Source organism: Fonsecaea multimorphosa, assembly GCF_000836435.1.
Source record: "Fonsecaea multimorphosa CBS 102226 unplaced genomic scaffold supercont1.20, whole genome shotgun sequence".
Classification (NCBI taxonomy): domain Eukaryota; kingdom Fungi; phylum Ascomycota; class Eurotiomycetes; order Chaetothyriales; family Herpotrichiellaceae; genus Fonsecaea; species Fonsecaea multimorphosa.
Genome location: NW_015971654.1, coordinates 302,153 through 318,827, shown reverse-complemented (window position 1 = coordinate 318,827; position 16,675 = coordinate 302,153). Strand labels below are relative to the sequence as shown.

Below are 16,675 nucleotides of genomic sequence, written 5' to 3'. Positions count from 1 at the left end.
AAAGATGACGACCACTACTATTCTAAAAGGGACAGAGACAGGGACAGATCGCGAGACCGGGATCGACGACGTTCACGAGATCGGGACGACCGTCGACGGAGCCGAGACCGAGATGGTCGCTCGAGGCGCGACGATTCCCGCGACAAGGATCGCCGTATGAGAGAGGAGTCTACTGAATCCAGGAAACGGAAGCGCGATGAAAGCTGGGATCGCGGTTCGAAGCGAGAGTCGGGTAACGTTTCAAAGGAGGTACGTGCTACGCCGAGGCTTAAAGATCTTGTAGAACTTATCGACATTCAGCAGGCGTCAAAACCTTCCACTCCCACTCCACAGACAGCTGAAGAACAGAAGGCGGCACGTCTCGCAAAATTAGAACAATGGAAGAAGAAACAAGCCGAAGAACAGGCCAGGAAGCAAAGGGAGCTTGAGGCCGCAGGTGGAGCAAGGAGTATACTGCAGGAGATTGACAGGAAAGCTGGCATCTTGCCCGCAGTGAGTTCTCCGCAGTCTCCTGCAGCCCCCGGCTCTCCATCACCAGTCTCAACGCCATACGGTGGCAAATTCGACCCAAAGGCCATCGCGAAGAAGGCACAACATGCCTCGGCCGCTACCAAGGTCCTTGGGGCCGACGTCGCTCCGCCAGCCCTGACCAATGGTCATTCCAAGGCCTCGCAACCTTCTCCGAAGCTTGCTACAAATGGGTTTTCTTCCTCAAAAGCACTAAAAGCGACAGGCGCAGTGGGAAAATTCGGACTGGGTAGCAGAATGACTGGGGACAACGAAGTGGCTAAGAAAGGACTGGATTTTGCAGACGATGAGGACACCAAGAAGAAACTAGAGAAGCTTCCTAACATAGCCTTGGAACAAGACACGAGTGTTGATGACGCTCAGCCGGATGGGGCCGACGACGGTGACAATGATGTCGATATGCAGGAAGAAGATGGAGAGGAAGAAGCCCACGCCATGGCCGCCGCACGAGCAGCAGCAGAGCAGCGGAGTCAAGCAGAGCGAGGCGAGGACACAGCCATGGCCGACATTTCTGCTCCTCTACCCACCACGACCACAAACGAGGAAGAGGAAGAAGTTGATCCATTGGATGCATTCATGCAAGATTTGCAGCCTGTTCCAACGGCGAAGTCCTTCGCTCAGAAGACGAATTCTAGGTCACGCCAACAAGAACCTGAGGCACTTTTTGGCGATGACGAAGTTGACATGACAGCGGTCGATGATGAAAATCCCGACAATATCCTGTCACTGGCCAGTGCCACTGCGAAAAAGAAGAAGAAGGACATCCCGACAGTCAACCACGCCAAAATACAGTATCAGCCATTTAGACGCAACTTCTACTCCGAGCCTGTGGAGATGGCTGACTGGACAGAAGAAGATGTAGCAACCTTACGACTGGAACTGGACAATATCAAAGTCCGAGGGTTCGACGTTCCGAAGCCGGTCCAGAAATGGGCGCAATGTGGGCTGGGCGTCCAGGTTCTGGAGGTCATTCAAAAACTGGGCTACGAAGCACCGACCAGCATTCAAGCTCAAGCCATTCCAGCTATCATGTCCGGTCGGGACGTTATCGGTGTGGCGAAAACAGGATCAGGAAAGACCATTGCTTTTCTTCTCCCCATGTTCCGGCATATCAAGGATCAGCCTCCTTTAGAGCCCATGGACGGACCCATCGGCCTCATCCTAAGCCCCACCAGAGAGCTTGCTACACAGATACACAAAGAGTGCAAGCCTTTCCTCAAGGCTCTGGGCCTGAGAGCAGTCTGCGCCTACGGAGGTGCCCCCATCAAAGACCAAATCGCCGACTTGAAGCGTGGGGCGGAAATTGTGGTCTGCACTCCTGGCAGAATGATTGATCTGCTTGCAGCGAACAGTGGGCGAGTGACGAATTTGAAGCGTGTCACGTATGTGGTGCTCGATGAAGCCGATCGGATGTTTGACATGGGATTCGAGCCTCAAGTTATGAAGATTCTCTCCAACATCCGACCAGACCGCCAAACCGTCCTCTTCTCCGCGACCTTCCCCCGCCAGATGGAAGCGCTGGCAAGGAAAACCCTGAATAAGCCTGTCGAGATTGTTGTCGGCGGCCGCAGCGTTGTTGCACCGGAGATCACTCAAATCGTCGAAGTTCGCGAAGAGAGCACCAAGTTTATTCGGCTGCTTGAACTCCTGGGCAAGCTGTACGAGGACGAGAAGAATGAGGACGATCGCGTCCTCATTTTTGTTGATCGACAAGAGGCAGCTGATGGTCTTCTCCGCGATTTGATGAAGAAGGGTTATCCCTGCATGTCGATACATGGCGGGAAAGATCAAATCGATCGTGATTCGACAATCGACGATTTCAAGGCGGGGGTGGTGCCCATTCTCATTGCGACCTCTGTTGCTGCCCGTGGTCTTGACGTGAAACAGCTGAAACTGGTGGTTAACTACGATGCACCTAATCATCTGGAAGACTACGTACATCGTGCTGGACGTACGGGAAGAGCCGGCAACACAGGGACTGCCGTGACCTTTATTACCGAAGAGCAAGACAGATATGCTGTTGATATTGCCAAAGCCTTGAAGCAGAGTGGGCAAGCGGTACCAGAGCCTGTCCAAAAGTTGGTCGACTCCTTTATGGAGAAGGTCAAAGCCGGCAAAGAGAAAGCTGGTGCTTCTGGATTTGGTGGCAAAGGTCTTGAGCGGCTCGATCAAGAGCGTGATGCCGCCAAAGCTCGAGAACGCAAGACATTCAAGACTGGTGACGAAGGCGAGGAGCAGGAGGAGAAAGAAGATGGCAAGGACGTCAAAGTTGGTGATGATCTGTTTGCTAAAGCGGCCTCGAGTGTCAAGGCATTCGAAGGGGGAGCGAGTCTTGCCGGTGTGCCCAAGGGTATTGACCTGGATGGTAAAATCACCGTCCACAAGACCGAGCGTGAACCTGCAGGCTCCAAATCTGGCGCTGGCCAGCAGAACCAAATGGACAAGGTCGCGGCAGCGGTGGGCGCCATCAATCAGAAACTCTCAAAAGCAGGCGTCATGCGGTCCGGTGTGCCTATTGACAACAAAGGACCCGATGCTGGTGCATTCCACGCAACGCTGGAGATCAATGACTTTCCTCGTAAGTGTTCCCATCCACTCATGACTTCTGAGCAGATTGTGCTAACCGTCATTCTACAGAAAAAGCACGGTGGGCTGTCACGAATCGGACGAATGTGGCCAAGATCCTCGAGGCGACGGGCACGTCTATTACCACCAAAGGGTCCTTTTATCCCACGGGCAAAGATCCTGGGCCGGGTGAGAATCCCAAGTTGTACATTCTTGTGGAGGGTGATACCGAGGTGGTGGTGCACGACGCCATGAGAGAGTTGATGCGGTTGTTGAAGGAGGGCACAATGAGCGCGGCTGATGCTGCCGAGAGGACGGGAGGAAGATATTCTGTGTTGTAGATAAGGCAGGCAACGCCTACGAAGATAGAAGGGATTTGAGTGATAGAGCACCAGGAGTCAATCCAGATTTCGGTCTTGATGATGTCGGTTCTTTGAATGTATGACAGTCTGTAATCATGTGGCGTTGATTAAGAAGCCGTCGACTTGTGACGCAGACATTTCATTGTCAAACTCAATCCGTGCTTCACCGTCTTTCTAACCCTGTTCTTATATACCTAGATATATATATATATACACCCGTTGAGCCCCGACAAAGTCGTCAAGAAAGAACCCCTAGATATCTCAGCCTCGTGAAGGTATGAAGTCCCTTTCATCCGCGCTCGTCGTCTCCTTGCAGGTTCTCTCGACCCTCTCCGTCCTCTCCTCCGTGGATTCCCTCCCCATCTCTGCCTCCGCCTCTCCCTCGTCCCCAATCCCTCCAAAAAGTCCAACTTCATCAAACCAAACCGTCTTCTACATCACCGCGCTCACGAACCACCCGCACCCACCGTACCTAGCCCGCCTGCAATGCTGGGCCCTCGCGACCCCTTTCACGGTATACCCGACCGTCGGCCGCGCGCTGGCCTTGGGGGACGTCGACAACGCCACGTACGTGGTGCTGCCTCCCCGCAGCGCCGAGGGATGGCACAGGCCGCCGCACAATATGTTCTTTGTGCTGTTGAGTGGGGTCGCGAGGGTTTATGTTCCCCATTCAGGGGAGTCGAGGTCGGAGGACGGGGTTGGTGGGTGTGATTATGGCTTTGGCCGTGGTCGTGGTGGTGATGATTACCGGGCAGGATGCCGGCGGCACGTCGAGAGTCCCAAGTCGAAGCTGGACAGGGGTTTAGATTCTGGGTTTCACGTCGACGACAACCATGGCGTGGATCTAACGCTAGAGTCGCCACGCTCAGACTCCTCCTCCTCCTCCTCCTCCTCCTCCTACCCTCGTCAAGATCAACACCAGCATCAACAAAGCCATCTAGTTCCCCCATCATCATCATCATCATCATCATCATCACCTCTACCACTACCACTACCACAACAGAGCCATGACCGACAACAGCTGTACGAACAGCACCTACACCCAGATGCGAAATGGGACACCATCACCATCACACCCGGCTCGCCGCACCAGATCCTGATCGCCGCCGACACGGACCCGCGCGCCCGGGGCCATTTGACCTTCTACCCGGGCGACGGCGAGACCGTGGCGCTGCAGATTCCGTTCAGACGCGGCGCGGCGGGATCGCCCCTGCCGGCGCACAGGGTCGTGCATGAGGGCGCTTGTTGGGGGGATGAGTAGGGTATGGTATGGAAAAACGGGATTGATGGGCTGTGGAATAGAGGATGGGAGGTCGCCCGTTGCGTGAGGGAAAGAGGAATGGAGAAGGGGGTTGGGCTTGAGTGTACTGTATCAACTAGGAATGAGCTGGGAACTCAGGTGATATCGAGCGCCGTAGGGCATTTGACCCGAATGAATGAGGAGGAAATCGGTCCGTGGCACCCGGTGAAGATGGACTTGATATCTTCTTTGTATAACTATATATACACACCCGCTCCAGTCTCGTGGAAACCATGTATAAAAAGCCAAATTTCTCAAGCTACAGGATTGATTGTTTGAAGACACTGATGACCCTAAGAGAAAGAGAGCGCCAAGGGGAGTTGTCATACTATGCATTCCCTCCTCGTTCCATACACTACAGATATCACATATATACAGACCTGCCTAGCGGATGTATGTGCATGATCAGATCTGTATATGGTCTGTAGATGGATCTCCACCTTCTTTGCACGGTGAGGTAGGTGCTTATGACCACACGCCTTGCATGCGTGAGGAGTGAGGGCATTAGCGATTTGATTCCGGGATTCTCTATTGCTCTATCTTGCCCGCTCTCTCTCTCTCGCTCTGTATGCCTGCACGATTTCCTCCTCGAAGTGCTGTGACGTGGGCCGGAATGGGCTAGGGGGCGGTCACGTCGACTTCCCTCCTCCGCTTTTTAAGACGGAGGACTTCTCTCCCAGTCCGCAAGGCAGGCAAAGGACAAGAAAACCATGTGTCTGTCACGGGGGAGAACAACAACAGTCTCAGTTCTGTGCACAGAAGACTGGCTTCCCCTGTTCATTGCTTGACCATGGGTGATGAGAACGGGGACAGAAAACAGGACTCGCAGGATTGGTAGGGGTTCAAGAAAGATGGGGGAGCGCGCAGCTTGAAGAAATTTGTGCAATCTCAGGCTGTTGCGGAGTTGTGGTCGAGGTCGATTACAGGCAGCAGAAGTAGACTAGACAAAGGAGGACAGTAAATAAACAGACAGCAACATGGAGCGAAGGGGATAGGAAATGAGGGCGAGCCAGCACAACGCAACACGGGTTCTCATGCATGGTCCGTGGGCTCCGTGACCGAAATATTCCCAAGTACCCAGTTCAGTCGATTGTCTTGACCCAGCGGGGCACCTTCAGAGACTCACTCAGTGGCTCACTCACCTAGTCATCTTTTCCTTGGCCTTTGGGCGAAGCGGTCTCTCCATGAGAAGCACAGCGTATTTCGCGACAGAGGAAGGACTGCGCCTCTGTCGATCATGTCCAGAAGAAAAGCGTGCGCTCTTGATTCTGTCCCCTATCTCGCGGTCAGCATTGGGCCTTGGGTCTTGAGCCTTGGGTCTTGAGCCTTAGGCCTTGAGTCTATCGCCCTGGTCTCACTTCCTCCCTTGGGCCAAGCTCAGGGACCTCATAATCATAGGAGATGTCTGTGAGACTGCTCGTGACCCAGTCTTGGAGCCGCATGCATTTCCCGATCTCTCTTTGAATTTTCCGACGAGTTGCCCTTATTCAGGCCCGTCAGCGCCGTCTTGGCCCTGTGCAGAGATTGATTGTCCACCTTCCCAAAACGACTATTCTGACGAGAACAACGACCACTGCAGAGTTGACGAGTCATGGCGTATCCAAAGCGTATTCTCGCAGAGTAAGCACAAACCCGGCGGTGCTTTGACTGGACGAGAGGACCGGCAAATCTGCTCGGTTTCTAGAGGGCATAGGATGCAACATCAGCCCGCGCAGGAAACAGAGTTCCTGCCTGGTTGGGACACCGGCTGGGAAAGCAGAGGCAATGATTGACCTTCCAGGCTGCAACATACCTTCCTTGGCCTGATTGATACGCTCTGCCTCAGACAACTTCGGTTTTGAAAGCATAACGAAACAAAATCCCTGCATCATCCTTTGACAGGCAAAGCAAGACGTCTAGCAGTCATGCAAAGCAAGTGACTGATCAATTCCGTGATGTAACGCAGGGCGGCGCACTTGCCGGGGTGCAAGAGATAGATTTCGGGCCATGGTCCGAAATGCTGCTTTGGGATTCGATCTCGGAACCGCTGGGCAAATTGGGCAAGTGGTTGTTCAGCGCCAATACCACCGCAGTTCATGGTTCGATGCCGCCGCGCTCTACGGTGGCCTCAGGAGAGAGAAGCAAGGCTCGCGTACCCGGCAAGCGGAAGGATCAGTAAACGTCGGAAATACCAAGCAGATCATCCGGAGGTGCTGGTGAGCAATAGCTGTCCTTTGATGACGATGCGATCGAGACGCTTGTTACCACATGCCCCTTTTGCTCTTTGGTTCCTACCCGCACTACCCTTTGGGATATTCCGTCAGCCTTTATTTGGAACCCACAGACCTTTGACAAAACCTCTAAACTGTTAGGTGCATTTGGCGATCGCAGAGTCGCCGGTGTACTAGTAGTGTGGTGTTAATACCAGTTGTGGTAAATGGTGCTGGAGGCGGGGGCGGTCGTCCCGGAGTCTATCCAGCTACACAGGACTTGCCATGTAATAGTTCAAGCAGTAGTTCGGCATTACAGCTAAAGTTACCACCTCGTTGGCGACGTCACCGCAGACCGAGTAGCTGAAAGGCATTGGCGGGGGAATCCATGTCGGATCAGGCGATGCCGTGGCATTTTCCAAGGCTTGAACTTGCTGGTTTGGGCATAGACTTCGGACTATGTCCAGAGCTTGTGCATAAACGAAGTTAACGTTTTCAGCTGCTACCGAGAGCAGACAACGAAAAGCAAACGAAGGGATCTGCACGACGACCGCACAGCGATCTGGTTGGCCTGCCGTAGGAAACTGCGACGGCCAAGGGCGTCGGGTGCTAGAAAGAAAGAGAAAAAATGTCAAAGGTTGGCCTCGGCCGCCCATTGACAGCCGCAAATGGCAGAGGCTAAGGCGCACACCAAGGCTTCGGTACGAGTTGAAATAGGGCGTCGAAAGCTGCAAGAGCCAATGACCTCAGGTTCTGCGGTGCGAGTGACTCTTCTCTTTTCCGGCCAGCATTTCCAAGCATTCCCCTTGTGCGCTGTGTGATTCGGGATTGATGGACGATGCTCGAGCCGAAGCCACCGGTGCACGTCTCGACGCGCCATTTATGCAGGACGAGTTGGACTGACCATTGCAGACCAGCGGGAGCAGTCGAATACGCACAATGAAATGGCGGTGGTGCAAGGGAGCAGCGAAGGGGCCGAAGCCCTACTCATAGGCTCCGGGTTCCCCTAAACTTGAGAGCCGGGGCATCCCGGGGAATGCATACCAACTTGACCTCTTTTCCTCGTGGGCCATTGCTGCTTTACGCCGATAGAACAGCAAGGATCGTACGGAACGGGGGTCCCCAATGGGTCTCGTCGGTCCCTTCGGTCTCGGGGTTCGGAATTGCTTCTTGTGAGTCGTGACATTTCGTACCCGATCAAGGCGCGAGCTGCGAACTCTGGGATGCTTTGTGCACAATACGATCGACTTACGACGAAGTGCCAACATTCCCACCAGGCTTGCCTGTCTTCCTTTGCCATGACGTGGTCTCGCAGTACTTCACCTGGACCAAGGTCTTGGTCGGCTGCCACTGATTGGATGGCCTAGGGATCAGGCGGCACGCCTCAGCCAATTCCCCTTCTCGGGGATTGCTATGCGGTTTATTTGCTCTGCGTGCCCAGCACCGAGTAAATCCGTGGTTTCCGGTAGGAGCGGCGTCCGTGGGTAAGGGAGGGGGGTGGGTTCCCTCGTTTCCAGGTTCGGCACTTACCAAAAAAATAGGGCAAATTCCTTTCGAGGCAATTTTTGTGTTGCGTGCAATTTTGTAGAGAAAAGGGCATTGTAGAATTTGGCCAAATGCTTCGAATAAAAAGGGCAAAGTAACCTCAAAATTTCCGCTGACTCAAACGTAACTGGTACCTTTTGGGGAGACTTTGCCTATATGTTTGGCCGGCATTTGTGGCAGCAGACGTCCATTCACAGTGCACACGTCAGACGCTTGAACAACCCGCCAAGCTGGTTGGGATGCCAGCAGTATCTGCGGTCAAGTCAGTCACTCATTGGCGGTTGCTGCACCTCGTACTAGGAAGATGGGCTCCCCTGGGCGCTGGAGAGTTTCGCCTGGGGGAGGTTGATTGCGACACCAGTGCATACGCCATTAAACGCCCGTGGTCACTCTCTTTCTGGTGGCTTGGGGGAGGGTGGTTCCACAGGCTTGGGAGGAGCATTCGTTAGGACGTGTTGTCGGTTTGGCTGGTGTTGCACATATTTCGCTCTAGCTCCAGAGGAAGAGGGGACTTAGTTTTCGAGTTGTGCCTAAATGTTGGCCTCTAGGGAATCCCACGGTGACGATTTCTCTGTTCCCTACCGAAAGGGGAGATTTGCAGTGGGTGAAGGGAATCCCAAAGGACACTGATCATGCGTGGGGCTCCTTGAGAAACCCGCAAGGACTTGGTTCCAAAAGGGAAGTAGGCAGAGCAGGTGTCAGTGGATGGGGAATTCCTCAGGCGCCTCTCCGAGATTCAACTGGGTGTCCTTTGGGCTTTTGATTACCGCTCCACTACCTGGTACCTCGCTCGCTCGCACGAAGCACAGCGCCGCCCAGGAACCCTGTGCCTTGCACGTGACTTTCCCGATACTGCTCGAAAGGGGAAGGTGAATGATGGGTCTCTTGGGCCTCCCCTAGGGCTTCTCGCTGGCGCCGTCTCGCCCGGGGCGTGACAGGTAAGGATCAGGTGGCTCCTGGACTAAAGTAGCCTTGACGCTAGGTGACAAATGCTGCTTGAGCGAGAATGCAACCTAGGTCACCCTGTCCAAGCCTTCGTCTTCTTTGTGCGTGGCACTGTGGGCAACATAGGCATTCTAGGCCCCCGTATTGATTCTTTCTTCCAAGCACCCAAAGCTAGCAATAGTTGCCATGGAGAGTCTAGCGAGTTGGCTGCGTGGCGGCGGAGTCGAGTCAGTTCGCTGCGTGGTACGAAGGGTAGGTATGCGGCCTCCCGTTTCAATGACGTTGTCCCATCTCCACAAACAGCCACGTTCGTTTCCAAAGTCCAACACGAGAGGCGGCGTAAAGGGCGCGTTGCGTGTGTATGTGCGTGTTTCTTCTTTTCTTGATGAATGATCAGGCCCTGCATATGGTGGTCTTGGGGTCTTGGAAATGTGCGCAACGCATCATCCAGGCTCGGCGCAATTAGCAATCGGATTATGCAACCCGAGTTATGCTCTCGCAAAGGGACCGTACGAGTTGGACCATCCCTTTCGGTGTGTTCGGCTTCCCAGTATTCGTTGGAGCCTGCGAGGCTCGAGGGTCGATCCGCCTCCGTAGAGAACAATCGGCCGAAGCAGGTCTGGGGGCAGGATTTCGGCAGCATCAAATGCACCGTGTCCGTCTGGCAGATTTACTGAAGTCTCCGAAGGGACCTCATCTGTCCGTGGGTTGGTAGCCTGGCACATGAGCAGCAGCGGGTGCCGAGGCATCTGGTCTCGGTCACGCAGAAACGGCCCCCAAAGATCGCAAAAACAACCATTACGGTAAAGCCGACCTTTCGTGTGGCCCGAACCCCTGTCAGAGTCGTATGGTATCGTCTGGTAATGCCAATGTCGAGAGTATTTCTGGTGCTGTTGTCGTCTAAAGGCTAGACGCTCCCCGGAGTATAGCCTAGCCTTGCTCACTCTGCAAGCCCCCGATGTCTACCGCGTAGAGGTCTATCCAACAACGGCTTGATTTGTCTCAATGCCTAAGTCCTAGAGCCCCGTGATATGCTTGCTGCACAGGTTTAGTCAGGGCGGGATTTGAACGTGTGGTCTCGGTCAGTTGGCTTCACCGGCTCTCTCGAGTGGATTCCACGTCTTCTCCAGCGGCCACTGGTCGAGGGCGAAGCCTCGCGCATGCCATGGCTAGTTGAACACACCGTATCGATCCTTTTCCGACCCCTGAGACGCAAAATCCGAGAGCCTTATGAGGCATTTACATGCGTAGATGCATATTTCTCGCTCTGCAGATCCGGACCAGTTAATCTCCTTCTCCACGGCCACCTGGCGGAGTTAGGGAAACAACCATGCCTACAGAGAACTCAAGCCCGCGTCACGAATAGGCTACCCCTTGAAGGCGTCGCGACACTGCATCTTGTAGCCTTCTCATGCGTCATGTCCAGCGGTACCAAACGTTACGCGGCCACTCTGCAAAGTGCCCTCTCGCACAAGTCCACCGAGATCCAATCGTGCGCATATACCGCGTATACGGTAGGGCTGCGCCAAGCGGGCTATGTCAGCCTGTGGGCTTCAAGTAAGAATTACCCTTCTCGGCAACGAACAGCGAGCCGTTCGTGGCTATGGTCCAAAACCTGAAGGGCGCATGTAACGTCAAGTCGGATAGTACCCTTTGGCTCGATTCCAAAGCCACTTTGAGTTGCTGAACTGGTACCAGTATACACGAGGCTTTTACCGGTATTCCTGATACTCTGAATGCGGATATGTCCTTTTGCTCTGCTCTGTAGCTTGCTCGCAGTGGAGATGATGACCTTACTCAGCCAAGGAGCCGCACTTGACGACGGCGGGGGGACAGACAGCTTCAGCTGTGCTTCATTCGCTGCTGGGAGCCGACCATGCTGCTTTGCCCGTGACGAGACCAAATGACAGTTCCGCAGTTGCTGCAAGGGTCGCAAGAGGTGGACAATGGTGGTCACCAGGTGGGGGGCGATCATGGCGATGCTGTTGTGACCGCCGCTGACTAGTTTTGTGTGTGTGTGTGTGTGTGCTTGCTCCGGGGGAAATCGACCGATTGCCAACAGTGATTTCCCCTTGGACCCAACGATCCACGAACCTTGGGGCGACACGAGAATGAATTGCTCGCTGCCTCTCCATCTCGTTTTGCCCCCCAGAGTGGCCTCCACAGGGACATTAGTGTCTATCTCTTGTCCCATTTCCAGATGCAGCAACAACGGTGGCAATTGGGGGTTCTTGTTGGCCGTGGCCCGCCACATTTGCCGGCGTATCTGCGGGTTTGGCGGTCGAGGCCGCGACGATGGAAAGAACGTGCAAGTGGAAATGCCCGTTCTGAGTTCCAAAGAAGCTTGGGAATCTGTCAGCTCTTACGAATTATTCAAGCGGACCAACCATCAAACCTCCTGATCATGATGCTGACCCTCTTGATGTTGCTCAAGTCCAGACCGTTGGGTGTGCTGGCCCGTTTGCCACGGTATGTGGGTTTAAAGTGGTCCCATGGGATGAAGATGGACTGGCAAGACGAGGTGGTAGGGCTGTCGATCCTGGGGCGGCCCTTGGATGTTGAGAAATCATACTCCCAGGATATCGTCGCCTGTTCACGGCGGTTGGCTGTCTTGGGAGGAAGTATCTCGTCCTTGAGGATCAGCGTGTAGACCTTGTCGTCGGACTGCAAGGGATCGATCGAGACCTCAAGGCCTGCAAAGGAACTCAGTTCCCAGCGTTGATCGTCGCCAACAGTTCGCTGAGAGGCAAAGCCAGCCCCGCCCAGAGCAGCGAAGTCGAGAGTTCCACGAAAGCAGGCGGCCGTGCCACGGCTTTCCAGGTAGGACTGTTCAAGGCATTACCCATATGAGCTTGCGGACATATTCCCGACACGCCTCTTCGGCCGCTTCAGACGGTCCTCGTAGAGATGAACGGCACCGAGCGAAAGAGTAGAGGCAATCTTTCACCACCCTCGGGATGAACAAGGCAACAATGGCAGTCTTCGTACATACCTGTGACTTGCCGCCGCGAACTCTATCGTCGCTGGAGGTCCATTGACTGAGATGCCAGCCCCTAAAGCCCCAGGCCCCAACGGCCAGGGGAATCAATCAATTAGCACTTCGCCGTTTCCTAATTGGTGCAAGAGATGGCGCCACGCCACAGGGCAGAATGATATTACAAAGGGGGAAAAGTGGCACTGCGCGCGCGTGGTCGAAAATAACCACTGCTTACATATTCCATCCAAAAAGCTCGCGACGCAGGCTTAGCGGTTCCATGAGGGCGATTTGCTGTGAACTCTCAACGTGCAATCCGACACACGGATGTGAAGGATTCGAAGGGTCCTTGATCCCCTGGTCACAATCTCAATTCTAGACTTTTCTCAACGGCGCGCGTGGTCTTGGTTATTTTCAGGGGCGTCGGCGGTCGTTCTAGGAGGATGCTGCTTGCCACGGGGGAGGAGGATTCGTCAATGGATGGCATGGCAATCAAAGTCCCTGTTGGCGAGACGAAAGATATCTCGTACACCTCATTACACCACAGCTAGGGGATATGAACCCAGGTCAGGAAGGCGGTTGTGCAGCCATGGGTCGGCGACTGATGGTGGTGCGGTGGTGCTGTGGTGCTGTGGTGCTGTGGACGGTTCCTTTCTTGCTCATGCCCGCAGCCCGCAGCCCGCAGCCCGAGGGCCCAAGGTCCAGGCGGAAGTGACTAAACCACATCCAGAAATGGCGCACACATTGTGCGGCACTGCGGCTGGTAGTTTCGGTCTTTGTTGTTCCTTGTCGCAGGCTCGCAGAGTCGCAGCAGCAGCTGGTCGCCGTTCCTGCTGCTTCCTGCTGGCTTGCTCCTCGCTTTCGGTCTTTACTTCTGTAACCTGACAGGTTGCCCTATCCACCAGCCCATATTCAGCTGGCAGGGCTGAATGCAAGGCCCCGTTATCTGAATCCTCTTCCCGCGTGGCATCTCAGCGTCTCTGCTCTCTGGTCTCTCGGCGTCTTCCTTCGGGGGCTCGATCCCACGGCACACTCCAGAGTCACATTCACATTCACATTTACGAGAGCACAATAAATCAAAGCCCGATGTGTTGGTTGGTGGTCACCAATAAATTTCATAAACTAAAAACTGTGAATCCCGGGTCGGGCTGCTGAGCCCCTGTCGGGATCGGGGACTGATACTCGTCGACACACCAGTCCTCCACCATCCGCCCTTGTACCTCAGGCTGGTATGGCTACATGTGGTATCCAGAACACCCCCTCGCTTGATAGGAAGCTGGCTTTTTGGCAGCTTCCATGGTCACAAACCTCCTTTCCCTCCCCGTCCACCACCCCCTTTCCTGCCCATCGAAGGGCGTCCGTACAAGTCTAAAATCCTTTTTTCGGTAAATTGGGCGTTGAGCCAGGTGAATCATAACAAACAATCCGTAGCAAAATGCAAATGATCGCTCTCCACCTATGATCGGACGCCGTTCAAAGAGCAAATGAGCCGCTGGTCGTAGAAGCCGTCGTGCCAATTAGTTGGCGCCCGTAAATGGCGCCCGCAATGACGGCAATGAGTGGGAGTGGCTTGCCAATCGCAAAACATTAAGGATGTGGCCCTCAATTGCAGCTGATGTCGAACAAGTGAATGTTGGGGCTCGCCGTCCTTGACACGGGCGTGAGCGGGACATCAAAGTAGTTGGGCGAGTTGTGGGCGGAATCCATCGAGTATGGATCAGTCAGAGGTGGTGTCTAGCCAGAGGAAGTCAGCATTTGAGCTGGGCAATTGGTAACTTGAAAGCCGGTGATTTTTGGGACTGAGCCGCCACAGAGGATTTTCTTTTGGTGCTGCTCAGATGTGTGGGCTGGAATATGAACGGGAGAAGAAAGTGGTGGGATTTACATGTGAATTGGCCCCTGAGTAGGCTTGATTTGAGGGCATTTCCAGACCGGCAAGCGAGGCATAGTTCATGCTGAATGGACTTAACATGTCGTCATCTCCGAACAGATGGTCCTGCTTCCCGTACGCCGAGGGCAGCATGGCGGGTAACGTCGGTGGCAGACTCGACGAGGACACGTCTACTGGGTATTGGTAACTCGAGTAATAGCCCGTGTTGTTGTCATACGTGGGGTGTTGTTGGTGCTCATAGTGAAGATATGCTGTGGTCGGAGGGTATGACGAGAAGGTAAATGCCGGTTGCGAATGAATCGAAAGATGGCGGCCAGCCGGAGTGTCAAAGAGTGACGAGTGGTCGTCCAAAGGTAAAATCTCTGGCGAGGCTCTCGGGATCTCGTGTGATACACTTGATCTCGATGGCTGGCGGGCCATGGATTGAGTTTGTTTCTGGGAAGTCTCTTTGGCCGGAGTGGTAGCCAGTTCCGAGTGCTGTTGTTCCGGCGAGGCAGACGACGACCCGGCGCGGCGCTCCAAGTCCTCGAGTCTTCTCTTGAGCTTCTTACGATAGTTTCGCTGTTTCCGTGGGTCAGGATATTGAACAATTGACTACCGCTAACGGAGAATTTTATTTACCTGAGCAATCCGGTTTTGGATGCGTCGTCTCTCAGCCAGGTCTGAGATCTTGGTCCAGTCCTCATTCGGGTTTGCAGATGCGCTGAAGGCAGAGCTGCTGGCATGGGTGGAGGCATATCTGGAATGGCCGGCCATGGTGGCTTGCGGGTAGGAGTAGCTTTGACTCCGATGCATTGTGGGTGATGGTGATGTTGGGTATGGGCAAGGAGGAAGGACAGCGATGAAGCCTGTGGTGAAGCAAAGTGATGGAACAGGACTCTTTGGGATTGATATTGGATAAGAAGAAGGAAGATCGAAGATGTAGGGTGAGGGTGTGTTCACGGTCTTAATAGTTTGGATGTGATCAGGGAAACGAGTCAATCATATGTACTCCGTATGGCCAGCACGACGAGTGCATGGGACGCCCCAATACCAGGTCCCTTGATATATAACATAAATTACCGCTATGCCTCAATGGAGCATAGTGGGTGGCAGCAGGGGATCGGAGGCACAAGGACGCTCAAAGACGCAAAAGTTCAACCGGGGGTGCGTGCGTCTAAACTCCACCCTCGCAGGCGTTGGAGCCACATGTTGCTGTGCTGCTGCTTGTCCAAGTTACCGTAGGTGCTCTCTTTGGAGCCTACCTGGTGGTGGTCGAACCCATGACAATTCCAGACCAGCCCACCAAGCCCTGGCCCTGCGAGGCGGCGAGGCGGGACGACAAGGGAGGGAGGGGGGTGCTTAGGAGGAGATGGAGTTGCGAGAAGAAAGCCAGGGATGTTTGACCGCCCCGGGAAGTGGCAGGGGTGCTGCGGCGGTCCTGACCAGGGTATGGATAGCGCGGCCCACGATGGTGGAAGAGGAGACGAAGAGCGAGAAGTGGACGCGGTGGACAGGGCTGCGGACGAACGAGGAGGCGGGAGGAGACGGAAATAGTGATGGAAGGATGAATTTTGGGAAGAGACAGCAGAAGTGCAACGTCGTAGCTGCTGCGCCCCTGCCACAGGCCTAACCACTACAGGGTTAGGCCCTTGCTGCTCTGAATAGCGAAAGTCGGTCTGCGCTGAGGCAGCGAGCGGCCACTTCGTGACTCCCGACACTGTCCGCCCGCCTCTTGTTTGGGTGATCAGTGATCGGTGGGCGGTACCTAGTGGACACTGGGTGCTGGGTGTTGGGCACTGGGCACTGGGCATTGAGTTTACTGGGCACTTTAGCTGGGCCCCCTTCTCTCCCCTCCCACCCCCAAAGGCACCAGGGCCCAAGGGCCCCCCGAGCGAGGACAACTCATAGAGAATAATAGGTAATTACCCAAAGGGCCCTGTGCTGGATTGCTGCGGGCTGCGGAAGCGCGGAGCTCTGAGGGAACCCAAGCCCACGAGAGCTCTCCAGCTCACAATTTTACGAGCGTACGAGCTCATGCCCTCTCTAGTGGCTCCAACTCCCGTACCTCTCTACCGTACTGCGTGCCTGCCCTACGTGACCTGCTCTTCATGGTCATTCCCTCGACGCATGGAGCTCTTTTGAGTCTGTGACCAACGAGCGACTGCCCTCTCCTTCACCAACACTCGTCCACACGTCTCCCACCCCCTCTTACCTCTCACCTCTCACCTCTCACCAACCCCTCCACCACACCAACACAGACTGATACTCTCGATATACCTCCCCTAATCCTCCCGCTCATATTCCGCCCTGTGATTTCGGTCGCCTCTCGTTCCCCCTTCTCGTTTCATCCTGCCCTGCCTGGCCCTGCCATCTGGGGGTGTCGCGGTCGGCTAC

At 54.7% G+C, this 16,675-nt stretch overlaps 3 protein-coding genes across 3 annotated transcripts; 2 read left to right on the top strand and 1 right to left on the bottom strand.

The window, feature by feature from the left end:
- Nucleotides 1-4: 4 nt before the first annotated feature.
- Nucleotides 5-3,434, top strand: Z520_08715 (pre-mRNA-processing ATP-dependent RNA helicase prp5; the record flags this gene model as incomplete). The annotated part of the gene is made up of 4 exons (XM_016779211.1): nucleotides 5-154; nucleotides 193-249; nucleotides 304-3,106; nucleotides 3,166-3,434. The coding sequence occupies 4 exons, from the start codon at nucleotides 5-7 to the stop codon at nucleotides 3,432-3,434; spliced, it is 3,279 nt and encodes a 1,092-aa protein (XP_016629718.1).
- Nucleotides 3,435-3,732: 298 nt separating this feature from the next.
- Z520_08714 (uncharacterized protein) lies at nucleotides 3,733-4,716 on the top strand (the record flags this gene model as incomplete). Its single annotated transcript, XM_016779210.1, has 1 exon — nucleotides 3,733-4,716. The coding sequence occupies one exon, from the start codon at nucleotides 3,733-3,735 to the stop codon at nucleotides 4,714-4,716; it is 984 nt and encodes a 327-aa protein (XP_016629717.1).
- Nucleotides 4,717-11,605: 6,889 nt separating this feature from the next.
- Nucleotides 11,606-15,094, bottom strand: Z520_08713 (uncharacterized protein; the record flags this gene model as incomplete). Its single annotated transcript, XM_016779209.1, has 4 exons — nucleotides 11,606-11,777; nucleotides 11,830-12,260; nucleotides 14,294-14,860; nucleotides 14,921-15,094. 4 exons carry the CDS (start codon nucleotides 15,092-15,094, stop codon nucleotides 11,606-11,608), a joined length of 1,344 nt encoding a protein of 447 aa, XP_016629716.1.
- Between the last annotated feature and the right edge of the window lie 1,581 nt (nucleotides 15,095-16,675).